Source organism: Trichechus manatus, unplaced genomic scaffold (assembly GCF_000243295.1).
Source record: "Trichechus manatus latirostris isolate Lorelei unplaced genomic scaffold, TriManLat1.0 scaffold00011, whole genome shotgun sequence".
In the NCBI taxonomy this organism is placed as follows: domain Eukaryota; kingdom Metazoa; phylum Chordata; class Mammalia; order Sirenia; family Trichechidae; genus Trichechus; species Trichechus manatus.
Genome location: NW_004443947.1, coordinates 28,335,618 through 28,363,289, shown reverse-complemented (window position 1 = coordinate 28,363,289; position 27,672 = coordinate 28,335,618). Strand labels below are relative to the sequence as shown.

Genomic DNA, 27,672 nt, shown 5'->3' with positions numbered 1-27,672 from the left:
CTGCTCCCCAGCACTCTGATAGAGCCATCTGAAGACCAAGGAGAGATGACAGGACAGTCTCTGCTTCCCTGGGCTTCCACCTCCTCCCCATCACAGAGGCCAACCATGGCGTCCTCTGGGCAGCTGCTCCCAGCCAGAAGCACTCTACCTCATCAGACCTAAATCCCCCTTCTTCTGATAAAAGAGTCCTGGACCCTGTGACAAAGCCAGAAATGACCGTCCCTCACTCCAAAGGAATTGCTAAATTCAGAACAGAGAATACCCATTGCGAGGTCAGAGGTCATCTCAGTTAAGCCGTTGCCTCTAGACAGAACTGCCCCAGAGGCTTTATTTTAGTGGTCTTTCATGAGAATACAACACCATACTAGGAAAAGCTATTAGTAATTATTTGGTCCAACAGCCCTATTTTATATAAGGGGAAATTATGTCACAAAAGGGCTTATGAGAAACCCAAATTATACAACTGATTAGACAGAGCTCTGTCTAGAACAAAGTCTCTTGACTCTCAGTCCAGTGCTCTTTCTGCTCAGATTTGTTGTGGCCATATCTTTTTTTATGGACTGAATCTGTTCTTTTAATCCTTGTATATCGAAATCTATTCTCTCCCTGGTTAGGGCTAAAAATCACGTGTCCACTTGGAGAATGAAGTGGTCCTGAGGTAGTATACATTTACACTGTAGATTACATATTTAAAGAGGTGGAAGATATGGTTCTGATACAGTAATGATACCAAAACCAAACCAAACCCATTGCTGTCGAGTTGATTCTGACTCATAGTGACCCTATAGCACAGAGTAGAACTGCCCCATAGGGTTTCCAAGGCTGTAATCTTTACAGAAACAGACTCTCACATCTTTCTCCTGTGGAATGGCTGGTGGGTTCGAACCGCTGACCTTTAGATTAGCAGTCAAGAGCTTAACCACTGTGCCACCAGGGCTCTTTGCAGTAGTGATAAATAGCACTAATAATAAAAACCAAAAAACCCATTGCCACCGAGTGATTCCAACTCATAGTGACCCTATAGGACGGAGTAGAACTGTCCTACAGAGTTTCCAAGGAGCGGCTGGTAGATTTGAACTGCTGACCTTTTGGTTAGTTAGCAGCCGAGCTCTTAACCATTGTGCCACTATGGCTCCTGTCAACCAATAATAACAAAAGTAGATCATTTTAAATAATAAAAATTTTTGAATAAAGCAGTGAAAGTTCCCTGAGTTTGTCACAATATGCAAATGCAAAAGTGTGCCTGGAACAACTTCTTTGTCTTTGTTTTCCTTGCACATTTCTCTTGACCAAGTTCTCTCAGGGAGAGATGGAGGAATGGTGGAAGAACAAGCAGACAGTAATTGAGTCTCTGTCTATCCTAGGATTCACTCCAAGTACTTATCTATATCCTGCCTAAAGACGTGTCTTGGTGTTCAGCAGATTCACTTTTAAATTTCTCAAGAAAAGACTATAAAATGGTGGCTAAGAGCAGGAGTCTGCAAACTTTTTCAGTGAAGAGTTAGATAATAAATGCCTTAGCTTTGCAAATCATATGGCCTCTGTTTGCAATGACTCAACTCTGTCGTAACTCAAAAGAGCCACAGAGAATATGTAAACAAAGGAATGTGACTGTGTTCCAATAAAACTTCATTTACAAAAACAGGCAGTGGGTAGGATTTGGCCCACCAGCTGTAATTTGCCAACTCCTGGTCAAGAGTGTGGTTTTGGGAGTCAGACTTGAATTGGAGTCCCAACTCTGCTGCTTCTTCATTTGTGAGATGTGGAACAAGTGACATAACTTCTCTGAGCCTCATCTGTATGGAGTGAGAATAATGTGTCTGGTCATAGAGCAGCTGTTCAGTGTGACTTCACTCAGTCTAGGAATGTTGGAACCTAAACAGGTATGATACAGCCAGCTGTGATGAAAGAGACCTGGGTTCCAATTCTAAATCGACTGCTGCTACCAATCATTTAACCTTGGCCAGATATGTCACTGAACAGCTCCAAAACTCTTGTTTCCTCCCTGTAAAATCAGAAGATTGTGCATTGCTGGTGGGAATGTAAAATGGTGCAGCCCCTGTGGAAAACAGTTGGGCGGTTCCTTAAAAAGTTACACATAGAATTACCATGTGATTCAGACACTCTACTCCTAGGTATATACCTATGTACACATGTACACCAATGTTCATTGCAGCACTTTTAATAATACCAAAAGATGGAAACAACTGAAATGTCCTCACCAGGTGAATGGATAAAGAAAATGTGGTATATCCGTACAATGGAATATTACTCATCCATAAAGAGAAATGAAAGCCTGATACATTGTAGGACATGGATGAACCTTGAAAACATTATACTGAGTGAAATAGTCGGTCACAAAAGGACAAATATTGTATGATTCCACTTATATGAAATATCTAGATAGACAAATGTATAGAGACCAAAGTTTATTAGTGGTTACCAGGAGCTGGGGAGAGGAGGGACTATGGAGTAATTGCTTAAAGGATACTGAGTTTCTGTTTGGAGTGTTGAAAAACTTTTGGAAATAAATATTGGTGATGGTTGCACAATGTTATGAATATACTAAAAAACTACCGAATTGTACACTTTAAAATGGCAAAAATGGTGGATTTTGTTATGTAAATTTTATCTCAATTAAAAAAAAAATTTAAATGGAAGAAAAACTTATTATTGCCAGGAGCTTAACATACATTATCTTACTAAACCCTCATACATTCCTTGTAGTCATTACTGTCCTTATTTTACAATAGAGGAAACTGAGTCACAAAGAGGTGAAAGGCCACCTAGTGTGTAAGTAGTAGAAACTGGAATTAAACAAGGACTGTCTGAATCCAGGAGTCTCTGGGTGGCTCAAATAGTTAAGCACTATGCTATTAACCAAAAGGTTGGTGGCTGTTCAAGTCCACCCAGAGGCACCTAGGAAGAAAGGCCTGGCGATCTACTTCCATAAGATTACAGCCATTGAAAACCCTGTGGAGTACAGTTCTATTATGAAACACATGGGGTTGTCATGAGTCAGAATCGAATCAATAGCAACTGTTTGTTTTTTGGGTTTTTTTTTTTTTTTTTTTTTTGGTCTGAATCCAAAGGAATCCTTAGGTAGTGCAAATGGCTAAGTACTCAACTACTAACCAAAAGGTTGGTGGTTTGAACCCACCCAGAGACGTCTCAGAAGAAAGTCCTGGCTATCTGCTTCCAAAAGGTCACAGCCATGAAAACCCTATGGAATACAGTTCCACTCTGCAGCACTTGGGCCTCCGTGAGTCAGAATCGACTCAGAGACGACTGATTTAGTTTTTGGTTTGGCCTGAATCCAAAGCTTATGATATTTCTTTCCACTAAATAATGTTGCCTCCTTAAAAAATGAGAAGAGGAGTGAGAAGTGTAGGGCTTCATAAAGTGATCCCAATCCATATAACTATAAACTCCTGGATCCCCCATCTAGTGCTTGAATCTCTTCCCAGCATTCCTGCCCACACTGCTTCCACAGTACCCATGACGGCGGCTCACCACTGCCCCAAACAACCCATGTCCTCCTCGGCCAGCACTGACTGCAGTAAGGTCTTGGAGTGAATGAACCTCCAGCACCCCCTGTTTCTTCAGCCCAAGAGATCAAATGCTCTCTTCAAGGACCCCCAAACCTTTGTTATCTGTCTCCTACAGGATGCCTCTCCCCAAGATTTGATGACAGCTTTTACATCCCCTGACTCCACAGCCCTGTGTCTCCGACTGCCCCTCCTCTCAGGGGACTTGGCTTGAGGCCCCTCACCTTCCTGCTGCCCCACCCTGGGACTGTCCCACCTGGGACTGCCCTACCTGGGACTGCCCCACCTGGGACCTCTCCAGCGTGTTTCTAACCTGGGAGACGGTGGCGCCCAGAACTGCATTCCTGCCCAGCGGGCTGAGATGTCACAAGGGTGAGTCAGCTCATGCCCGTGATAACATCTCACACCAGCCTAGGAGGCAGGTGCTTCTTGCACGGGAGGGATGGGGTTGGGACACAGAGGAGCCTATTCTGTCCGCGCTGAGCCTTCCCCTGCGGCGGGGAGTGGGGGCTGGGGGATGCCAAGGAGAACTGGCCCCCCAGCTCTCTGCGAATAACCTTTTGAGGGAGAAGTATCTTCCTTGGTCTTGCTCTTAAAGAAAGTAGGTCTTCAGGAAAGGGGTCTGCAGGAACCTGAACAGAGAGGTGAGGTCGGAAGGACTAGCCAGGAAAGGGCCACAACATTGTGAAAAGGAGCTTTGTGCTTTGTGAGGCTGAGAGGATAAGGAAGGTCTGATGATGCCAGTGGGATAATTCAGAAGGTACTGGGTCTTCCCAGCTTCGGCCAGGGCCACTGGGCTGGAGCCAGGATGCCAGAATTCTAGTCCCAATTCTGTGGACAAACTCCCATGAAGGTGGACCAATAGTGTCTCCTCTCTGGGCCTCGGTTTTCCCATCAGCTGGGTAACTGGGTGGGGCTCCTTCAGCCTCTTAGAGAGTGAGGATGGCTCAGGGATAGGAGCTCAGAGCTCTGAGGTCATACAGACTCGAGTTTGAATCCCAGCTCTGCCCCTTCCTAGCTGCTTGACTTTAGGCAAGTTACTTAACCTCCTGAATCTTGGTTTTCTCATCTGTAAAATGGGATAATGATAAAGTGCTCCCTGTGCCTGGCAATAGCTAGTGCCCAATAAACAGTGGTTGTCATTGAGGTGACCTCAGGGCCCATCCAACTCCAACATCCTGAGGTTCTACATTTGGGAGTGGGAGAGACGGGATATATGAGTGAGGTAGGACTCTAGGTAAGAGGCACAACTTTGACCCTGAATGAGCCCCAAGTACAGTTTTGAGGGACATCCAGAACTCTGGTCCCTTGTTACCTACACATGTTCTGTGCGTTTCTTCCTCCAGACCATTGTTATCTCTGGGTCTCTCCAGAAGGCCTTATCTTCTCCATCAGTTCAGTCCTGTTCCCCCTCAAGGGCTCTGCTGCAGGACCATCTCCTTGAGGAAGTCTTCCCTGGCCTCTTCCTCCTCCAACACCTTACAGCCTCTGGTTTTTGAGACGCATGCTTGGCAGGCACTGCTTTATATAGCACATTACCTCGTGGGTAAAGCTGAGCTGCAGGCAGGGCTGACTTATCCACTAAGCACACTGCCAAGGACCCGTGACACACTCAGGGGCCCATGAACATGTTTTCATTGTAATGTCTTTTAAAATCAGAAGAGAAAAAATGAATATATAATAAGGAATTCAGCCTGAATTATATTTGTCTTTACACCAATGCAGTCATAAAATATTTAAATATATATCTGTATAGATAGATAAGGAGCCTTGGTGGCGAAAAGTTAAGCTCTCAGCTGCTAATCGAAAGGTTGGCAGTTCAAACCCACTCAGCAGGAGAGAGACCTGGCAATATTCTCCTGTAAAGATTACAGCAAAGAAAACCCTATAGGGCAGTTTCTACTCTGTCACATGGGATCTCTATGAGTCAGAATCCACTCGATGGCATCCAACAACAACAGGTAGATAGATGGAATCCTTGGGTAGCACCAGTAGTTAATGCACTTGGCTGTTAACCAAAAGGATGGTAGTTCAAGTCCACCCAGAGGTGCCTCAGAAGAAAGGCCTGGTGATCTACCTTCAAAAAATCAGCCACTGAAAACCTTATGGAGCACAGTTCTACTCTGACACAGAGGGTAGCCATGAGTCAGAGTCAACTCAATGGCAACTGATTTGGTTTTGGTTTAAATAGATAGACAGACAGACAGACAGATAGATGGAATCCCTGGGTGGCACAAACAGTTAATGCATTTGTTTGCTAACCGAAAGGATGGTAGTTCAAGTCCACCCAGAGGTGGCTCGGAAGAAAGGCCTGGTCATCTATGTCCAAAAAATCAGCCATTGAAAACCCTATGGAGCACAGTTCTACTCTGACACACACAATGTTACCATGAGTCAGAACTGACTCAACGGCAACTGGTTTGGTTTTAGTTTAGATAGGTAGGTAGACAGACAGACAGACAGATAGATTTTTTAATGGAAGAAGAGGCACAAGAAAGCAAAAATGCCTAGGATCCATGAAAGTCACAAAGTGGCCCTGACCTCAGGTCTGTGTCTGTGCTGCCCTGTACACCCAGGTCTGGTGTACAAAGGGCACAGCTCTCTGTCCAGTGCTGCTAGACTGTAAGCTCCACGAGGGCAAGCACAGCATCAGTCCTGCTCACCACTGTACCCCCAGTGCCTGGCACATAGTAGGTGCTTGATAAACATAAGTATATCAAGTGAATAGTGATTGGAAGGCATAAGTGTGTCTGCTTCTAACATTCAGGCAAGGCTCTTTCCTCAGTAACTTTGTTTCTGACTGCAAAACGTACCTTAGCAGAATCAAACAGGGGTGTTTAGTAGACTCATAGAAAGTGAGAATCAGAAGGGATCATTCGTTCATTCCACAGATATTTACTAAGCACCTGCAATGTGTAGCACTGTGTGAGAGACCCTAGAGAACATCTACAAGAGACTCTTAACGGCTATAGGTAAGAGGCACAGCTTTGACCCTGAATGACCCCTCTGCTACCTACACATGCCCTGTGCACTTCTTCCTCCAGACCTTTGCTCGCTCCGGGTCTCTCCCCGGTCCAGAATGCCTTTTCTCCTCCATTGATTCAGTCCTGCTGAAGCCCACAGATGGGCTTCAAGGGGTATACAAACCCCTGAACGTGTAAGCAAAAGTTGGAATCTGCACATGTAAAATACACTTTCTAGAGAAACATTCCAACATCGGATTGCCAAAAGGCCCATGTCCCCAAAAAGTTAAGAACCACTGGTCTGGGCCCACTATCCAGCAGGTTCTTGTCACAGTTGGGGAAACTAAGGCCTAGAACAGGGAAACTACTTGCTCAAGGTCACAAAACTGGTCACAGACAGAGGCAGCCCACCCCAACCCCGTATATTGCCAAGATGTTCTGTGTGCTTTGGTAGGGGGGAACTGGAGAGAGGCCAGCAAGCAAGCTGATTCTGTGGGTCTCGGGAATCCAAAGAGCCCTTCTCCTGAAATCCCTATACCACCCCCCCCCAACCCCCACGCCCAGCCTTCTTTCGCAACAGCCCCAGGTTTTCCCATCCAAGGCCTGGCTTTAGGCCTGCCTCAAGTCACTCAGAGATAACCTCTCCCAGAGATGTATAAACATCCAGTGGGTGTCCAGGGCAGAGGAATGTGCAAATGGATTATTTTCCCTCTGAGCACTGGACATCTTCTGCCTCAGCCGCCTTGAGTCCCCGTCTGTGTGTGCCCAGGATGTCTTCTCACTGCAGATGGCATCTCCAACCTCAACAAAGACGATTCTCAGACACCGGATCCCACTCTCCCTGCACACGCCTTTTCCCGAGCCCCACACCTTCCATGGCTTGCAGCCTACTAGCCAGGGTTGCAGGCTGTGGGCTGGCCCTTGGTTCAGAAGGGTGTTAAGAGCAGTACTGATGGGTAATTTTATGTGGAGACAAGTGGTTTGAATTTAAGGGGAGGACACAGGGGAGCTAATTAGGAAGCCTAGTTGTGGTGAATAGATATTTGGTTTATTCTACATTTTAGAGAACCAAGTCCTAGAAAAACAGCACTGAGCTTGAAATTAAGCAAAACCTTTTCTTCCCCCCCGTCAGCTACAATTCTTTTCCAGATCGAAAAAAACAAAACCAAACAAAACTCTTTTCCCAAAAGTTTGGTCAAAAGAATTAAGCAAAAATGCACTCTAGCTCTATCCAAATTTACCAGTACCAGTTGCCATAGAATTGACTCTGACTCATAGAGACCCCATGTGTGTCAGAGTAGAACTGTGCTCCATAGGGTTTCCAACAGCTGATTTTTCAGAAGCAGATCACCAGGCCATTCTTCTGAGGTGTCTCTGGGTGGACTCAAATTGCCAGCCTTTTGGTTAGCAGCCAAGCACATCAACGTTTGCACCTCCCAAGGACTCCTATCCAAACCTAGGGACCAGAAAATGCAGCAGATGATCTTCCTTGGCAACTCCTGGGGTTGTGAGTTTATCTATCTGTCACACATGGTCTTAGCTGCAAGTTGACAGAAGGGAAGCAACCACAAGGATGGCACTGGGAGGCCCATAGACCTCTGTTGTCTTCCCAGCACTCAAAGCATTGTAAGCTGTTGCTAATGTTTGGAAAGAGAAAAAAAAGAGAGAGAGAGAGAATCCCGTCCGCCATCTTTATTCAATTCCTCTTGTTGCTATTTGCCAGTTGGACTTAATCTAGAAGAAACTCAAGGATGATTTCTGGATGTGTCTGGAGTGGCCTGGAATCCATTTTTGGAATCCTATGGATTTGGAGACTATGCCATTAAATTACATGCTAATCCTTGCATGACCAGTGTGCACGTGTGTGCGTGTGTGTGAGCACGTGTACGTGTGTGTGTATGTGAGTAACTGTGTGCCTCTGATTTCAGAGGACTTGGCAAGTTCTTCTCCTCTGGAACTTATTATGCTCAACCACACACCAGAATTATATGTGCAAATAAAAATCTTCTCCAATCATCAGGAGAGAATTCAGAGACCCCTTTGAATTTGCTTGGCTATCTCCAAACAACATGGAATAAAAGACTCAAAGTTTCTAAGAGTCAGAGACATGAATAGAACCTTCTCACAGGGCTGTTGTGAAAATTAAGTGCCCATAGCTGGGCCTGGAATATAGTGAGAGCTATACTTGATGATAACAGGAAGGAAATGCTTCAGGCCGTCACTTTCAGCCAATGCTCCTCCCCCTCGCAACAAGTTGTGAGCCCTCGAATCTGTGTGCCCAACAACATGCTTTTTGGGAGCCAACCAAGCAACTTAGAACCACAGAAAATGGGAGTTGGAAAGAATCATTGATTCACTTAGAAACTGAACCAATATTTAGTAGTTATTGTCATGCTATTAATCTTCTCATTGGATGCTAAGTCATAAACCTGTGGAGTCATTGACTCCAAGTTGGAAAATATCTCAGAAATTCATCTTCCCACCTTACCCAGACACATCACTAATGGATGGTCATTCAGCTCCTTGAATACCTTCAGTGACGACGCATTCACTACCTCTTGAGGACACTGTTGACACAATGAGGAGTCAGAAAGTGCATTCTGGTATTGGGCTAAGAGCTGCCTTCTTGAAATGCCCACCCACTGGTGACCCACACCCTTCAGGATTTCTCCAGTCTGCTGCTCTCCTTTCCCCAGGGAACCTTTGCATTATGTAAAAATAGTTCACCTGACCCGCCCACTCCCCACTCCCCAACCCCAATTCTTATTAGACCAAAAATGGAAAATTCTGGACAAGAGTTGTTTTGGTTCAAACGAACTCCTGGGCATGTGTGACTCTTGTGTTTATAACTGGCAAGAGTGGCGCCAGTTGTCCCACCTCTGAGTCCAGGGACTCCTGCGGCACATGCCTCAATGCACGTGGGAAGCCAGAGTCACCGATTAGTTCCACCGTCCTGTCAAGGCCATGACCAGATGAGAAAAGTCTCCATAACAAAGAAGGAAGAAGGAAAGAATCTAAACGGGGTCGGGAGAACTGGATTCCCCCATGGACAAGTTGTGGCCTCAGAGGGACCTGCTTCCCTCTCTGGGACTTGGTTTCCCCATTTTTGTAATGGACTGCATGATCCCTGAGGGCCTTTCTGGAAGTAAAGTTAAGACAAAGAAAAGGGACTTGAAGTCTCTGGATGGAGGTGCCTGATACTGCCAGTCCCAGAGTTTCCATAGCAACCACTTTCTCCATCTCCAAAGTTCTCCTGCATCTGAGGGCGGTTGCAGCTGTTCCTTCTGCTTGGAACGGTCTTCCTCCTGCTTTACACAAGGCTGACCCCTCTCATCCTTAAGTCCTCTTGTTAAACGTCACCATCCCTGAAGGCGTTTCCTGGCCACCTCCAAACAAGCTGGTCTTCCCTGCACTCTGTTTCATTTCTCCCAGCACTAGTCACCATGGGAGGTTGTCGATCATTTGATTTGTTTGATTCCTATATAACATGTGTCTTCACCAGCCAATGTCAGCTCCATGAGGCAGGGACCCTGCCTGTCTTGTTCACTGCTGCATCCCGACTGCCCAGGCCAGAATCCGACACATTTATGGATTCAATACATGTTGGATGAATGAATGAGTGAACGAACTAATGAATGAGTAAATGAACTTGGTTGGTGGTACCCTGTGGGCCACACCTCACAGGTGAGCTTCTTCCTTCTCTTCTCTCCTTCTCTGCCTCCCTCTACCTTGCTTGCCTCCTGGTTCTCCCCTTCTTTTACCCACATCTGTCATGCTAATTCCAGCTGCCAGGTGTTTTACTCCTTTTATCACTTTTCCTTTTTACCTGTCCACTTCACATGTTCCCTGCAAGGCCAGTGGGTGCCCCATCACCACTGCCTCCATGAAGCCCACCAGGATAGGTTCAGCCCACAGGGATCTCTAAACCTCTTATTCACACAGTGCCCTGCCATTCACTGAGGGCTTTCCTGGATGGGCTCCTGGCCACAGCCTCTGAAGGAGGCAGAGCCAGCACATGTAAAAACAAAATGCACTACACACAAGGCATGCAGTGGTATTAGACCCATTTTACTGATCAAAGTCTTCAATTCTCTGTCTAAGTAGACCGATCAAGCAGGTGCAAACCAATCCTGACCCTGCTCTCCATGAATTCCAACCCTGGCAGTTCACTGTTTTAACTTTTAAGTATGAAAATTTCAAACACAGACCAAAAAGAAAGTACAATGGACATCTATATGCCCATTTGGTGGACTGGTATTTTATTTCATTATCTCTTGTTCTGTTCTCCAGGATGGGTTTGTGTGTTTCTAACACCTCAAGTTGGAAAGGTCGAGTTAACCACCCTTCTGTTCATAGCATACTACCACCCTTGGTCTGTACTGCCCTGATTGTACATATTTGTTTAGTTTTAATTCCTTTTAACCTCATTGCCCACTCCCCGCCCCCCACCTCTGCCACACACACACACAGAAGCAAATATTCTTTGGGGTTTAATTTGCACCATTTTAAAAATGAATTATGCATCAGTGTTTTGTATGCACGTATTTTTAAGTTAAGTGATTGGCACTGTGTCATTGTTCTACCTATTTTCATTCTACTTTTAAGGTCCATCCCTGTTGCTATGTTACATTTAGTCTATCGTATCTAACGTCTGCAAAGTCCTCCGTGGTGACCCAGCCTCTGTCCCCAGTGAAGGTCCCAGTTTCCTTCCAATTACCCGTGTCCACAATAATGCTGCAACACATCCTTGGGCAGACCTCCCTTCTATGATATAATCCCTAGTCCGGTTATTCATGTAACAATAGTTATAGTTATAATTAGCTAATACTTATGGACCCCTTACTAGGTGTCTGGTGCTATGAAAGCATTTTATACGCCTTCAGTATTATTACAATACCAACTCTGAGACAAATGCACTGATACTATCACCGTTTAGCACACGGGAGGACTAAGGCTCCGAGAGTCACACAGTTAAGAAGCATCTGAGCCAGAATTTACAGGCAGCCTGGCTCAGTACCTGTGTGCTGCATCACCGCACTAGGAGGCCTGACCCCACTGGGGACATTAGGACCCGGCTTACAATTCCTTTAGCTTCCCCATGTGCTGCCTGCATGCCAACTGCTCAAGGAACACCTAGTGCTGGGGCAACTGGAACCCAGAGAGAGAAAAAGACCAGCCCAACACCACACAGCAGCCACTGAAGGAGCAGAGTTGGGCTGGGAACCCAGGCCGTGTGACCTCTGCCCATTAGGATGCTCCGGGCGGTGGTCAGGAGGAGAAGGGTCACGCTGTGCACATCTCCCGTGGTGAAAGGCCCTTTTGGCAGCCCATAAATCCAGCTGGGTCCTGCTTATCCTGTTTACTGGATTAGCGGACCGGGCGGCTCCGTATAAATCACCCAGGGTGATTTACAGGGAGGCCCTGGAAGGTCTGAAGGCGCAGGCTGACGTGGCCCCTGGGGAGAGGCAGATAAAGCGCCATCCCAATAAGGGGTGAGGGCTGATGGCGGGACGTCCCATCCTGCTCTACCTGCCTCCACCAGACGAGTCATTCTGTTGTTGTTAGGTGCTGTCGAATCAATTTTGACCCATAGTGACACATAGTGACCCCAGTTCTGACAGAGTAGAACTGCCCATAGGTTTTTGGCTGTGATCCTTATGAGAGCAGATCACCAGGTCTTTCTCCCGAAGAGCCACTGGATGGGTTTGAACCACTAACGTTTTCGTTAGCATCCAAGTGCTTAACCATTGTGCTAACAGGGTTCTCCTCTTGCAGGCTCCCGGCATATTTTAAAGGCTCCAGAGGCAAAGGTTCTGGCACTTTTAGAGACAGTCTCTACCAAACAGTGTAAAGTAAGAATGATAAAATATGATAGGCAAACTGTGAAAGAATGAAGAGGACAAATTGTGAGGGGACTGAGGTGGAAAGCTTTACTAAATAACACTAATGGCTAAATTTTATTGGTTGTTTACCATGTGCTATCAAGTCTGGTAAAGCAGAGGGTCAGCAAAAATGAGGGAAACCCTCAATGAGATGAACTGACACAATAGCCAAAACAATGGACTCAAACATACCAACGAGCACGACGATGGCGCAGGACCAGGCAATGTTTTATTCTGTTATATGTAAGGTCACCATCAGTCGGAGCCAACTTGACAGCAACTAACAACAACCACCACTTGCCAGGCACCAATCTATGTTCTCTAAATGAATTGTCATTTAACTTCACAATAAACCTATGCGATAGGTGCTATGATGGTTCCCATTTCACAGACCAGTTCACTGAAACACAGAGGGGTTCATTGACTTGACCCAGGCCAAGATCACAAAACTTGAATCCTGGTGGTGAAAATGGGATTCAAACCCAGGCAGTCCTCCCCTAGAGCCATGAACTTAACCTCTAGAGTGGACAACATTCCTCCTTCTGTTCATTCAGCGCATTTGTTGTTAGTAATACAAGGGATGTTGTTGTTGTTGTTGTTAGTTGCTGATTCATGGTGATCATGTGTGTGCAGATTGGCACTACTCCATAGGGTTTTCAAGGCTGTGACCTTTCAGAAGCAGATCACCAGGTCTTACATGCACCCATCTGAGGCAACTCTGGGTGGATTTGAACCTCCAACCTTTTTGTTAGCAGTCCAGTACTTAACCATTTGTGCCATCCAGGGACTCCTGATTCAAAGGATAGGAGATGACTAAGGCATAAGTGGTGTGGTGTTTAAGACATGGACTTTGCAATTGCAATGGCCACGATTTAGACACCACTTCTGCCACTTACTAGCTTGTGACCTGGCAAGTCACTTTGATTCTCTGTACCTCAGTTTCCTCATCTGTAAAGCAGGGATAGTAGTAGTGCCTCCCTCATTAGAACACAGGTCCTTTCTGTATAAGTATGTTTGAGTAGTAAATAATATAATGTATTAAAAATATGCTAAGCACAATGCAAAACATGTAGTTAAGCATTCAATAAATGGTAGCCTCTTTCTATCCTATCTTGTTGCCTAGTCGATTTCAACTCATAGCGACCCTATAGGACAGAGTAGAACTGCCCCATAGGGTTTCCAAGGAGCAGCTGGTGGATTCAAACTGCCGACATTTGGTTAGTAGCCAAGGTCTTAACCACTGTGCCACCAGGGCTCCAGGGCTCTAGCAGTATCATATTTATCTTCACCCTGATATTAAAGAGCTGATGAACCATTCGTTGAGACTCACATTTATACAAGACTCTCCAAACAAGGTGGAAAATAATAATGCAGAATGGAGGTCAAGCTAGAAAGGGTAGTGAATTCTACGAGGAAGAACCAGCAAGGCTTCGTGGATAGGGTGGCTGAGACCTGAACTGCGAAACCTGAGCAAGATTTCTGCAAGCAGGGAAACACTGAGACTGTCCTTAGCAGAAGTACACGGTGAGTGATGGAGTACAGACTATCAACCACCATCCCAGACCCTAACTGTTTGTGCCTGTCTCTATCCTTTGACTGGGATAGCCTATCAGTAGGGATGATGTCTAATTCTTCACAATGTCTCCCCCATGTCTCCCCATGACTGACTCATAACAGATCCCAGGCCATGTTGAATAGATGGATTGATGGGTGGGTGGAAGGATGGATGGGCAGCTGGGTGGATACGAATGAGGGAGTGGGTAGATGGATGAGTGAACAGGTGAGTGGAATGGGTCGATGGATGGATGGATAGATGAGTGGATGAATGGACAGATGGGTGGATGGATGGATAGAAGGATAGATGGGTAGTTGCATATATGGATAGATGAGTGGGTGGGTAGATGAATGAATGAGTGGACAGGTGAGTGAATGGGTGGGTGGATGGATGGATAGATGAATGGATGGATGGACATATGGGTGGATGGACAGATAAATGGGTAGTTGCATGGATAGATATGTGAGAGGGTGAGTGGGTGGAGAGATGGATGGATGAATAGATGAGTAGGTGGGTGCATGGATGGGTGGGTGGATGGATGGGTGGGTGCATGGATGGACAGGTGAGTGGATGGGTGGATGAATGGGTTGTTGTGTTGATGGATAGGTGGGTGGGTAGATGAATGAGTGGACAGGTGAATGAATGATGGGTGGGTGGGTGAATGGATAGATGAATAGATGAACAGATGTGTGGATGGATGGAAGGATGGATGGGTAGTTGCGTGGATAGATATATGAGGGGGTGGATGATGGATGGATAAATGGGTGAATGGTTGGAATGATGAGTGGATAGGTGGATGGATGGATGGACAGATGGACGGATGGATGGATGGGCGGATGGACGGATGGGCGGATGGACGGAAGGATGGATGGATGGATGGATGGATGGATGGATGGATGGATGGATGGATTGACAGATGAATAGGTGAGTGGATGGGTAAATGAATGGATGAGTATATGTATGGATGAGTAGATGGTTAGTTTGATGAATGAATGGGTGGGTGGACAGGTGAATAGGTGAGTGGAAGGATGCATATTTATTGGATGTATGTATAGGTGAGTGGGTAGATGGATGAGTGGATGGATGCATGCACACATGGATGAGAGTGTGGCTGAAGGACAGGTACATGAAGGTAACTGCCTAGTGAGTTCCCACCTCAGAGACTTTGTACTTGGGGTTCTCTCTACCTGAATTGTTCCTCTTAAAAAAATTCCCTTGACCAGCTCCTTCATTTCATTTAAGACCCTGGTTAAATGTCATTTCCTCAAAGAAACCTTCCCTGACCACCCAATCGCAAATAGAATCCACTTTGACTCATACCTTCCTTTATTTTTCATGGTGTTTATTACTTCCTAGCATATAGATATCAAATGAAAGCCCCATGGTGTCAGATGCTTTGTTTTGCTTACTTCTCTATCACCAGCACCTAGTATAGGGGCTGGCACAATGTAATCCTTCAACAAATATTTACTGAATGAGTTGAAGGATGTGAAAAGCAGCTAGGGAGGAAGGGTTAGATCCAATTGTAGAAATCTCGTTGCAGAAGTTGAAAAAATGTTCTACAAATAATAATGCTGATATTTTCTCTAATTTGTTTCACCGTTGACACAGCACAAAGGGCTTTCTCATCCATTATTCCATTTGCACACACTTAAAGTTGACAAGAAAGACAGTTGGGTAATTTTTTTTTTTTTTTTACAATAGAAATATCTTTACTGTTTGTACTGATAAAAAGTATTGAAAAATTTCCACTTGACACTGAAGGATAAAAAATAAAAGGTGAAATTCTCCCTGTGTGCATCCACTCTGAGATATTCACTGTGGAGAGTATTGTGCTGGGGTTACAATCTCCACTTTAATGGATGGGGAAACTGAGACTCAAAGAAGCTAAGAGACTTGTCCAGGGTCACACAGTTACTCAACAGCAGAGTAAGATTTTTTTGTCCATTCCACTTAAATATGGTGGATGGATGGATGGATGGATAAATGGGTGGATGGATAGAAAGGTGAGTGGATGGGTGGATGGATTGATGAGTGAATAGATAAGTGGATGGTTGGATGGATGGATGGATGGAGGGATGGATGGATGGATGAGATGGATGGATGGATGGATGGATGGATGCATGGATGGATGCATGGATGGATGCATGGATGGGTGAATGGGTAGGTAGGTGGATGGATGAGTGAATAGATTAGTGAATAAATAAGTGGATGGATGGATGGATAAATAGGTGAGTAGATGGGTAAATGGATAGATGAGTGTATGTATGTATGAATGAGATGTTAATTCCAACTATATGGCCCTGAAAGATTATTTCTTGGAGCTGCAGTTCCCCTTATCCCAGGTCAACCCCAGGTTGGACTAAGTGATGTAGGCCTGAGGGGGACTGAATAGGCTCCGTGCACAACCAGCAGAAGTACTTTTCTTGCCAATTCCCAGTCCTGGTTAAGCCCATTCAGCCCCACATGGCTACTGAGGAAGGATGCCAATCTGGGCTGTCTGGAATATTCTCAGCACTTCATCCAGGCTTTCTCAGCTGCCCAAACATCCTGATTGTCCTGTCCTGTTGGCCCAGCTACCTTTTGTGTGCCAGGCACTTTCAATGCAATATCTTACCTAACACTCACAATAAACTCATGATCTATTATTATCCCCATCTAAGGGGTATATTGGTTTCCTGGGGCTGCTGTAACAAAGTATTACAAACTGGGTGGCTTAAAACAACAGAAGTTTATCTTCTCACAGTTCCGGAGGCCTGAAGTCCGAAGCCAAGGTGTGAGCAGAGCCATGCTTTCTCTGAAGGCTCTTGGGAAGAATCCTTCCTTGTCTCTTCCAGCTTCTGGTAGCCCCAGGTGCTCCTTTGCTGTAGCAGCGTCACTCCAATCTCTCTTCTGTCTGCATGTGGCCATCTTCTCTCTGTGTCTCTCTCCTCTTCTTAAGGACACCAGTTAGACTGGATTATGGCCCACTCTACTCCAGTATGACCTCTTGTGAACTTAACTGCATCTGCAAAGACACTATCTCCAAGTAAGGTCACATTCACGAGTACGGGGGTTAGAACTTGAGCATATCTTTTTTGGAGGACACAAATCAACCTATAACAACGGTGGATGAAACTGAGGTCCAAAGAGCTTAAGTGGCTTGCCCAAGGCTACACTGACTAACCAATGAGAGCTGGAACATGAAGCCTGAGCCTGCATCCCTCCGACTTTGGGGCCTGGGCTCCTTTCCTGCCCCCTCCTGCACTCTATCCTAGTGGTCCTCAACCCCGCCCCTATCTTGCCCACACTCTGTGCTGGGGCCTTGGGTTCCTGCCCGACAGAGGAGAGGCCTTGGCCCTGTGCTGCCTCCACCTCTTTTCAGAACTTCTCTACTTCTTTCCATATGCCGCCATCTTCCTTTCGGTCATACCCCCTCACCCATTCCACCCTGCCCCTTCTCCTTCTGTGAGCTTCTTCCCCACAATCCATAAATATTCTCAGGTCTTCCCCTTTTCAAAAAAGGCCCTCCTTCATTCTTTTCCTCCTTCAAGCTACCACTTCCTCTTTCTCCTATACTTCACCATCAAACTTCTTAGGGCAAAAAGGATTCTATGTGTCCAGTCCGCACCCAACTAATACCTTGGTCATGGGACAGACCTGAATTTCAGTCCTGACTCCACCACTCTGACTCACCTTGAGTGAGTCACGGTGCCTCTTTTAGCCTCAGTTCCCTCATCTGTAAATTAATATCTTTCCATCATGGCTTATTGTGATGATGAGATGGGCTAAAGTATATAAAGGGCTTAGTACCCTATCTGGCACATGGCAGTGGTATTTACTGTCATTCACAGCTGTCTCCCCAGCCCCTAGCCCATCCCAGCATATGTAGGCCCAACATAAAATATCTTGTGGGTTAGAAATCGAATGCATGGGCTTCACAAGGTGCCATGCCCCCTCATTGTCCTTTCCTGCTCAGGCTCTCCCTGGTCCTCCTCCCTCCACACTGAACTTATTCTTATCTCCTCCATCATCTCAGATATCACCCCCTCCAGGAAGCCTTCCAGAGTGTTCTTCTTGTGCCTCTTGTGCCACAATTGTCATATGTGGCCTCAGAGGACTTTAGTCCTTGTGAGCAGGGACCATTTTTCCTCCTTGTTTCAAACATTCATTTGACTCTGCCCTATCTCAGTGGGTACTGGGATAGCTGGGCTTTGTGGTGTATAGAGTGGTTGTGGAATTTGGTCAGTTAGTCAAGTGGCTCCCGGGAGCCTTGGAGGGAAACTCATCCCTGCACCAGAAGTTGACTTAAGGGAGAACCACATGTTTGTGTATGTTAAATCCCACACCATTCTCCCCACACCCAATTCATGGACTACCCCACTCTCAGCTGAGAGCCAGAAAAAGCTTTTGGGGCTACCTGAATTAAAGAGTCCCTTTCCCTTCCCAGACTTTACCTGGCAGCTACCTGGAGCACCTGGCTACCTCCATTTCTCAACTTTGCCCCTAAGGAGCCCTGAGTTCCCGAAGCAGAAGACCCTGGGACGTGCTACGAATTCTGGTCAGACCTGGGATCTGACAGCAGGATGCCCAGGACTACTTTCTGGCTTCTGGATGCATGACAGAGGCTGTGACAAGGATGGGGAGGCCCAAGCTGCACCTCAGGAGGCAGCATTGCAAGCCGATGAGGGACTAGGTTTGGAGTAGAAGGTCTGCTTTTAAATCCCAGCTCTGCCATTTACCAGTCATGGCACTTCAGGCAAGCCGCCTGTCTCAGTTACCTAGTGCAGCTATAACAGAAAAACCACAAGTGGGTGACTTTGACAAACAGAATCTTATTTTCTCACAGTTTAGAAGGCCAGAGGTCTAAATTCAGGGCACCAGCTCCAGGGGAAGGCTTTCTCTTTGTGTCAGCTCTTTTCAGCTTCTATTCCTTGGCCATCATGGTGATCTGTGTGTGTGACGGCATCTATCTTCCCCCATCTCTGCTTGCTTTTTCTGGTTGTCGTTCAATCTGCTCTTTTAAATCTCAAAAGAGACTGACTTAAAACATACCCTACACTAATACTGCTACATTAACATAACAAAGAAAACCCATTCCCAAATGAGATTTACAACACAGATTTTTGGGGGACACGATTCAATTTACAACACCATCTAACATCTCCCATTTTCTCATCTCTCAAATAGGAATAATAATGCTTACTTCGTAAAGCACTTGGAGGATACAGTGAGGTAACATACAAAGCAACTGGCACATAGTAATCACTCTATAAATGACTGATATTGTTATTACTGTCAATGCTATTTTTGTTATTAGCTGTGTGACTTTGGGCTTAACCTCTCTGTGCCCCAACCCCCTTTCCTGATCTCTAAAGAAGTGGAGCTGAAAATAATAAATAATAATAAATGCCTCACAGAGTGACGGTGGACATTAAGTAAGATAAAGCATGTAAGGTGTCCTGGGCATAGTAATGTCTCAATACAACAGCTATGATTAGTATTCGTATCTATTATGATCACTACTATTATTTGGGCTGGCCAGCTGAGGAAGTGCCTTGACCCTTCCAGCTTTGGCGAGCCATCTGAGGCTCTGGGTGGAGGAAAAGCCCCACTAAAAGGCCCCGCCCCTCCCCTGCCCCCACCCCCCAGGCCCCTTTGAAGTCCCCAGGGGCCCGGCCCGTGATAAATGTCCCAGCCCTATAGGTTATGACTTGCTGCCAGATTTGACGTTAACCATCATGCCCTGGCTGGGTGTTTGAAGAAAGTGGCTAAATGCTGCTGGGGCTGATGGGGGAGATAGGAGGCGAGGCCAGTCTTTGAAAGCCCCGGCCGCCCTGGCGAGAGAGAGCGAGGAGGCCAGCTCCGCTCCAGCTGTTTAGTCTACCAATCATGGTGGTGACAAGGAGTCTGTGCTGGCACAGGGCGGGGGCTCTGCCGGCGCTGGGCGGGGAGGGGGCAGCCCTGAAGCCACAGAGGGGATTTCCTGTGCTTGCCTTCTTTTTCTGTGGGGCTATGTGTGTGTGCGTGCGTGTGGGTGTGTGTGTGTGTGTGTGTGTGTGTGTGTGTGCGCGCGCGCGCGCGCGGATGCACGCAGGAGCGTGCTCGTATGCACTTTTCACACCTTTCGGGGTAAGCAAAGACTGTAGAGGAGAAAGAGCACTGGACTGGGAGTCCAGAGGCCTAGACTCTGTCACTGTCTTGCCTCCCCTCTTTTTCCACTGGAAAGTGGGGCACGTCTTATGAAGAGGGTCTTATCCCAGGCTGCAGAGTCAGAGAGGCCAGAGCCCCCCCGGCTCTGCCTCTTCTTTGGTGAGTCCTTGGGAAATATCCTTGACTTCCCTGAGCCTAGGTTTCCTCACCTGTAAAATGGGAATGAAAAACAGCACCTCCCTCATAGAATTGAGTGAGGATTAAATAACCTGATACACATGCGTAAGGTGCCTACACAGAACCTGGCACACAATAGGGACTCAATAGGTGGAAGCTGGCTATGAATAACAGTTGGGGACACAGGAATAAGGAACCAAGTTTGCTTCTTGGCACCTGGCTCCCAGTGAGCCCCCAGATGCCTAACCCCAGCTTCCAGTTCACTCCACCTTTCTCTATTAATTTGCTCTTTAAAACAACTTTTATCAGAGGCAAAGCAACATCATAATAAAAAATAACAGCTACCATTATTGAATACTTACTATGTGCCAGGCAGTGTGCAAGACACTTCATGTCACAGCCAGCCTGGGAAGTAGGCATTCTTATTAAACCCTGTGACACCGTGCAAATAGGGTCAGAGAGAAGTGATTTGCATAGTGAGTGGCAAGAAAAAACCCTGGCCTGCTTGTCTCCTGGGTCTGTGATGTGGTGCTTCAGGTAGGGTGCTGGAGGATAGAGACTCAGGTTCCTCAGCCCCTTGCTAACCACAAATGTTCCTTATCTATAAAATGGGAATAATAATACCTGACCTACATGGCTGTTGGGAGTATTTAGGTAACAATGAATGGGGTCTGGCACTCCGCAAGGCCTTAATATGTAGATTACTGAGCACCTACTGTGTGCCAGCTGTGCTGGGAACTGAAGGCCCAAAGCTCAATCAGAGAAGGTCTGGTTCTGCCTCCAAAGCATCTGTGTTCGTTGGTGTCTTAGTTACCTGTTGTTGTTAGTTGCTGTTGAGTCAATTCCGACTCATGGCGACCCCATGTGTGCAGAGTAGAACTGCTCCATAGGGTTTTCAAGGCTGTGATCTTTCAGAAACAGACCGCCAGGCCTGTCTTCTGAGGTGACTCTGGGTGGGTTCCAATGCCAACCTTTCAGCTAGTAGATGAGCACTTAACCATTTCTGCCACCCAGGGACCTTTAGTTACCTGGAGCTATGGTAACAAAAATGCCACAAGCGGCTAGCTTTGAAGAGCAGCAATTTATTTTCTCACAGTTCTGGAGGCTAAGAGACAGGGTCTCAGCTGTGTCAGTTCCTTCTGTGGGACTCTCTCCTAGTTTCTGGTGTCTGCCGGCAATCTCTGGTGTTCCTTTTCTTATAGATGGGTCCTCACATGGCATCTATCTTCCCTCTTTGTGTTTTTCTCTCCCTGTCTGTTATCATCCCTATAAGACACCACTCAGAAGGGATAAGGTTTAGAACCCACCAGCTTTAGTATGACCTCATTATCATAACAAAAGAAAACCCCTTATTTCCAAACAGGGTCACATTCACAGCTACAGGGGTTAAGATTTCAACATATGGTTTTGGGGAACACAATTCAATCCATAACAGTCAGGACAAGCTAGCTAATGCTGCAGTAACAAACAATGCCAAACCTCATTGCTTAGCACAACAAAGGTGTATTTCTCACTCATGCTACATGTCCAAGATGGGTTGGCAGGGGTCCCTGTTCACCAGTCCCTCAGGGTCAGAAGCTGATGAACCCCCACCTTAGTGTCCATTTCCAAGATCCCTGTGGTAAGGTGACAAGAACATGGTGAGTCACACACTGGCTTCTAAAATTTCTACCATTAACATTTCCTTGGCTAAACTAAACCAAAAGGAGCCCTGGTGGCGCAATGATTAAGCACTTAGCTGCTAACCGAAAGGTCCTTTGTTCGAACCCACCAGCCACTCTGTGGAAGAAAAGACCTGGCAATCTGCTCCCATAAAGATTACAGCCTATAAAACCCTATGAGGCAGTTCTACTCTGTCATGTAAGGTCACTATGAGTTGGAATCGACTTGATGGCCCACAACAACAACAAAAGTAAACCACACGATCAAACCTCACCTCAGAGGGGCAGGGAAGTATAATCCTACCATGTGCTGTGAAGAAGGGAGAAAATGCTGCATGCCCCAAAGTCCAGAAGGGAGGTAAATAAGAAATTGCTCTTCTGATAGAGTTATGTACAAGATGTGGGGCACGGGGGAGAAGCAACCTTTCTCAGGATATCTGGGCTGAGACCTAGCACCTACACCAGAAGTTCTTTCTTTCCGTTTTTTAAATAATTTATTTTATTTTTTATTGTTGTTGAGAATATACACAGCAGAACAGACACCAATTCAACAATTTCCACATGTACAATTAAGTGACATCGATTACATTCTTCATTTTGTACAACCATTCTCATCTTCCTTTCTGAATTGTTCCTCCCCAATTAACATAAACTTACTCCCTACTCTGTCTGTTTTCTATCTACTCTTTCGAGTTGCTGTTGTCCATTTGATCCCATATAGATAGATCTTAAAAGAGCACAATGCTAAAGGCAGACATTCTTTACTAATTAAGCTAAACTATTGTTTGGTTTAAAGAAGACTCTAAGTTTTAAGTAGACCAGGAGTCCTTAAGCAGGCTCCCAGGGATCCATGCTGGGCTTCAAGGATCTAGGACCCCCCTGAAACTCTATGCAAACTCTTGCATGTAGGTGAGTTTGTGCATTTTTCTGAGAAGAAGGTCCCAATTTTCATCATCTAAGACTTGGGCCACCAGACAGTTTCTGTATTCTCCTGACTTTAGTCCTTCTGGAGTACTAGTGGTAGAGTGGTTAAGAGCTCAGCTGCTAACCAAAACGTTGGCAGTTCCAATCCACCAGCCACTGCTCCTTGGAAACCCTATGGGGAAGCTCTACTCTATCCTATAGGGTTGCTATGAGTCAGAATCAACTCAATGGCACTGGGTTAGTCCTTATATTACAGTGTATCTTAAAATGTGATGCCCAAACCATCTGCAGCAGACAACCTGGGCAGTTGTCAAAAATACATGGTCCCAGGCCCAGCCCTGACAACTGAATCCGATGGGGGATGGGGCCCGGAACTCTACATTTTAACAAGTTGCCAGGTAACCCTGATACACTCTGAGCTTTGAGGCCTGCTCTGCCAGAGACAGACCTCCCCCACCCCATTCACATCTAGGCTGTGGGTGAAAGCACAGAGAGGGCTGTGTGGCTAAAAGAACCTCTCATGACCAGAGAGCACTTTGCAGCATCCCTGGGGCGGCCATGCACTGTACTTCATTAACCCTCACAGCAAAAGGGTGGGGTGGAGGGCACCAGGCTCTTGGACTGGCACATAGGAGGCAGTTAACGAATATTGCTGAGCGAAAAAGGGGCAGGAAAGGACAGAATGGCTTTTAAAATACACTCTGGAATCAGACAGCCCTGGGTTCAAATGCCAGTCTTGCCAGTTACTAGCTGGGTGATCTTAGACGACTTACTTAACCTCTCAGGACCTCAACTTCCTCATCTGTCATTGTGAATGATAATCTTATCATAGCACTGGGTTGGCACACAGTACAGGTTCTCTTAATGGTTGTCAGAGAGATAACATTTTTTTTAATAATCCCTTGTAGTGCATCTCGTTGACTCCATTCTAGAGGTGAGAGAGAGAGCCCGAGATGGTTTCACTACAAGCTCTAGAGGCAGAATTCAAGTCCAGGCAAAGTCCATCCTGACCAAGCCCTGGGCCTTCCTTCTTCCCAGAGTGATTCTGGCCAGAGCTGAGACTGCCCGGCTGTAAATGGGGAAAATCCAGCCTCCTCCCATGTCCCTCCCCTAGAAACACATACACACACACACACACACACACACACACACTTCCCCCTGCCAGGAAATGGGGACACCTTTGTCCTTGAAAACCCCCATAACTCAGGGGGACAGAGCTCCCGTCCCCAGCACTCAGGGCTGCTGATTAAATCAGTCGTCCCCAGCCCTGGCTGTGCTGAGGAAGAACCCAGCAAGTGTGTTCAAAGACAGATCCTAGCCCCACCCCTGACGATTCTGATTCTGTAGGTGTGAGTTGGGGCCCCAGGAACTGCATTTTAATGAGTTCCCTCGGATCTGATCCTCAGCCAGTCCCTTGAGCCCCTGTTTAGAATGTGCCCGTTTGGAGGGGTTGTTGATAGGCATGTGGGGGTTCCCGAGTGTATCTAAGGTATGGCAGGTAGGGAGTGTGCCCTTGGAGAGACGGAGGGAGGGGCACCAATAAGCAGTTTCTATGGGCCGTCACAGTTTCCATTGCCAGCTGTGAGGGATCATTCAGCTATTTAAAACTAATTGCCATAGCACTATTTTCCGTAGATACGTAGCTGTCTGGACCACATAGGACCCTGTCCTAAACAGGGATGCTGCCCCAAGACAAGCCCTTTCTCCCCTCAGGACGCCTCACCCCACCCCCACCCCCACGCTGCCTGGCAGCCTAAGGAGAAGGAGCAGCTGTGCTTTCAGATGGGTTGGGGAAGTGGAAAGAGCACTGGACTGGGAGTCAGAAAACTGCAGCAGAGACTCTCACAGCCTCAGGCTTCTCATCTGTATATGGGGCTAACTCCCCTGATGGGAAGAGATCAAGGGTGGGCACTTACCATGAAGCTCATGAAGCTTAAGCCTCATGGCCCTTCCCTAATTTTGTTTTCTCTTCCTTAAAAACCTGTTGCCCTCTAGTCGATTCCAACTCAGAGTGATCCTACAGGACAGAATAGAACTGCCCAATAGGGTGTCCAAGGCTGAAATCTTCACAGAAGCAGACTGCCACATCTTTGTCCTGTGAAGGGGCTGGTGGGTTCGAACCACCAACGTTTTGGTTTGCAGCCAAGTGCTTTAACCACTGTGCCACCAGACTCCCAATTAGGGCCCATAAAATCAGGACTGGGCCCTGATGGAGAAAGTGGCTGTGAAAGTGTTAAATAAGGGATAAAGTGGGCCCTCTCTCACCCAGGAACGTCCCCTCCATAGAGATGGGAGAGAAACAGGAGAGAGAAACCCTCCTGTAGTGCTCCCCAGCTCCTCCTCCTCCTGCTTTGATTTCTCCACTCTCCTCCCAGGCTTAGTCCAGCCCCCTCCTGCCCAGGAGTTTATCAGTGGGGAGTGGCAGGGCCTGCTAATCAGAGGCCCCTCACCGCCCAGGAGATTAACCCTGTGGACCTCGGGCTCTGGTCAGCTGCCCTGGCTACCAGCTCTGCCTCAGGGGTCCTGCGAAGGGGGGGTCCCCCAGGAAGGGACCCTCAGAGATCTTCCAATAGACCCACCAGCAGCCAGAGAGATGGAAACTGCATCAGAGCACTTCACTTTCCTGCTTAGAACCCTCCAGGGACTTTCTCGGCATCTAGAATAAGGCTCTGCCATCTCTCTGAACTCAGCGGGCATGCATGGAGTCTCCAGTCACACTGGCCTTCTTTCCCGTCCGCACCCCTCCCCACAACTTGTTGTCTTCCCAGACACCCTTCCTAGATCTTCACACGTCTCATTTCACATCCCAGAGAGCCCTTACCTGGCCACCTTTCTCAGGTGCCCCCTCCTCAGCCCACAATTACACTGTCATATCTCCCTGTTTTATTTTTTTATCAGAGACTGAAACTCGTGTCTGTTTATGGGAGCTGAGATTCTCTCCCTGGTGCTTAGAGCAGTGCCCGGCACATAGAGGGGCTCGGTAACAATTTGTTGAATGGGTGCATGAGGACAGGGGCGGGTTATCCAATAGACAAGGTAAACACGGTGCTTACTTTGCTTATCAGTTCATCTGTAGCGAACAGTTTCACATTTTTTTACCACATCGAAGATACTGCTTCTAGGTATGGCTGGCATCTGTCTCCCTCCCAGCCCCACAGCACCTTCCTACAGAATCAAAGCCTCTTTTCAAATTTACAACTCCTGACAGGGAGGGATTACCCAGTAAGCAAGGTAAGCACGGGCTTACTTATGCTTACATACTAATCTGAGGCGGACAATTGCACATGGGTTTCACCACATCAAAGATTGTTCACTACAGATTAGTAAGTAAGCAAAGTAAGCCCGCGCTTACCTTGTTTACTGGGTAATCCAACCCTGTATCAGGGCACTGGACCTGTTAAGCCAGTACCCTAGGCTCTGTGTTGGGGTTAGGTGATGGGTAGAGGGTGGCTAAGCCAGGGTCCCTGACCTGAGGCACCTGGGTCCTTCCCATTGGGAGAGAGCTGACCTGACGGGTATATTTAGACAGACAAGCAACACTCTGCTGGTTTCTGGTCCAGCCGAGAGCTGACTTGGAGAAGGTGGTTCCGGACCTGGCTGTGTATCAGAATTCCCGAGAGCGTGTAGCTTGTTACAGACATGGTTGCCTGAACCTCCCTGGGGCCCCACAGGGCAGGATCTCTAGAGAGGGTTCCAGGATCATGTAGGAGTTGAGGAATTCTTGGGCCCCAGCAGTCAGGGAAGGCTTTTCAGAAGAGCTGTACTGGGACACCTGTGGACAGGTACACCTGTGCGGGAGGGCGAAAGAGAGGGTCACTGAGAAGCCTAGTCCAGCTGTGGAAGGCCAGGAGCATCAGGGCACTTCCCTCGCCCCTGAGTCCTAGACCCCAGGGTGAGGTGTGGTGAGGGCCCAGGCAGGCCCCTGAGAGAGGAGGCTGTGTCTGGCTTCAGACCTGTCCCCCAGGATCCCACAGCTTCCTGGCATCCTTGACAGACGCAGTTCTGCCTCTCAGCTCACATCACCTGGCATCAGACACCAGCTTGTAGCTTTCCTCCAGCTCGTTTCCAAAGAGATCCAGGACAACTCTGAACTCCTGCTTCTCCCTGTATAATGAGGGGCTTGGGGTGAGACCACTGCTTTGCCCACTGAACTGGGCTTGAGCCATGGTCTCACCACACACGAGCTGGATGACCTTAGAAAAGTTACTTTAAAATAATCTCTGAGCCTCTCAGTTTCCTCATCTATAAAATGAGATGATACTCAAGATAATGGGAAGGTTGAACAAGCTAATGCGTGAAGGGCCAGAGCACAGTGTCTGCACATAGCAAGCTCATGGTAACTGCCTTCGACCTGCAGCGGACGTTTTCCCAGCTCATCCCCGAGTCCAAGGCCCCCAGGCCCACGGGCTCCCTGCCTAGCCCTAGTCTTCAGCGCCACCTACTGGCCACAAGGCAGAATGGCTTACACTGCATGCCAGGGTGTGGTGAGAAGGTGACCAGGGCTGTGGCACTGGGGCAGGACAGGATTAAGGCATGTGAGAGCCCTGAACACTGATCATCTGTGGTGCCCCCTCTGCTTGCTCACGCATTCAAATGGTATATGTGAGTTATATATGCACATGTGTATATATATGTGGGTGTGTGTGTCTTAGATATCCATGATGTGACTTCTTTTTAAAAGCAACTATATTTTATATATCTATATACATATATATTACATTATATATAATACTGTTTATATTATATATAATATTATGGATAACATTGTGAAGAATGGGAATTCTAGAACACTTAATTGTGCTCATGAGGAACCTGTACATAGACCAAGAG

General features: G+C 46.9%; 1 protein-coding gene across 1 annotated transcript in view; it reads right to left on the bottom strand.

Annotated features, from left to right (window-relative positions):
• LOC111819537 (non-classical arabinogalactan protein 31-like) overlaps positions 1-27,008 on the bottom strand; it is a 59,309-nt gene extending 32,301 nt beyond the window's left edge. The window contains exons 1-5 of the mRNA XM_023726427.1: positions 26,866-27,008; positions 26,512-26,630; positions 14,596-14,847; positions 14,308-14,536; positions 14,140-14,242 (exon numbers count right to left, since the gene is read on the bottom strand). Coding sequence (XP_023582195.1) covers positions 14,140-14,242; positions 14,308-14,536; positions 14,596-14,847; positions 26,512-26,630; positions 26,866-27,008 — 846 coding nt within the window. The remainder of the gene's footprint in view (positions 1-14,139; positions 14,243-14,307; positions 14,537-14,595; positions 14,848-26,511; positions 26,631-26,865) is intronic.
• Between the last annotated feature and the right edge of the window lie 664 nt (positions 27,009-27,672).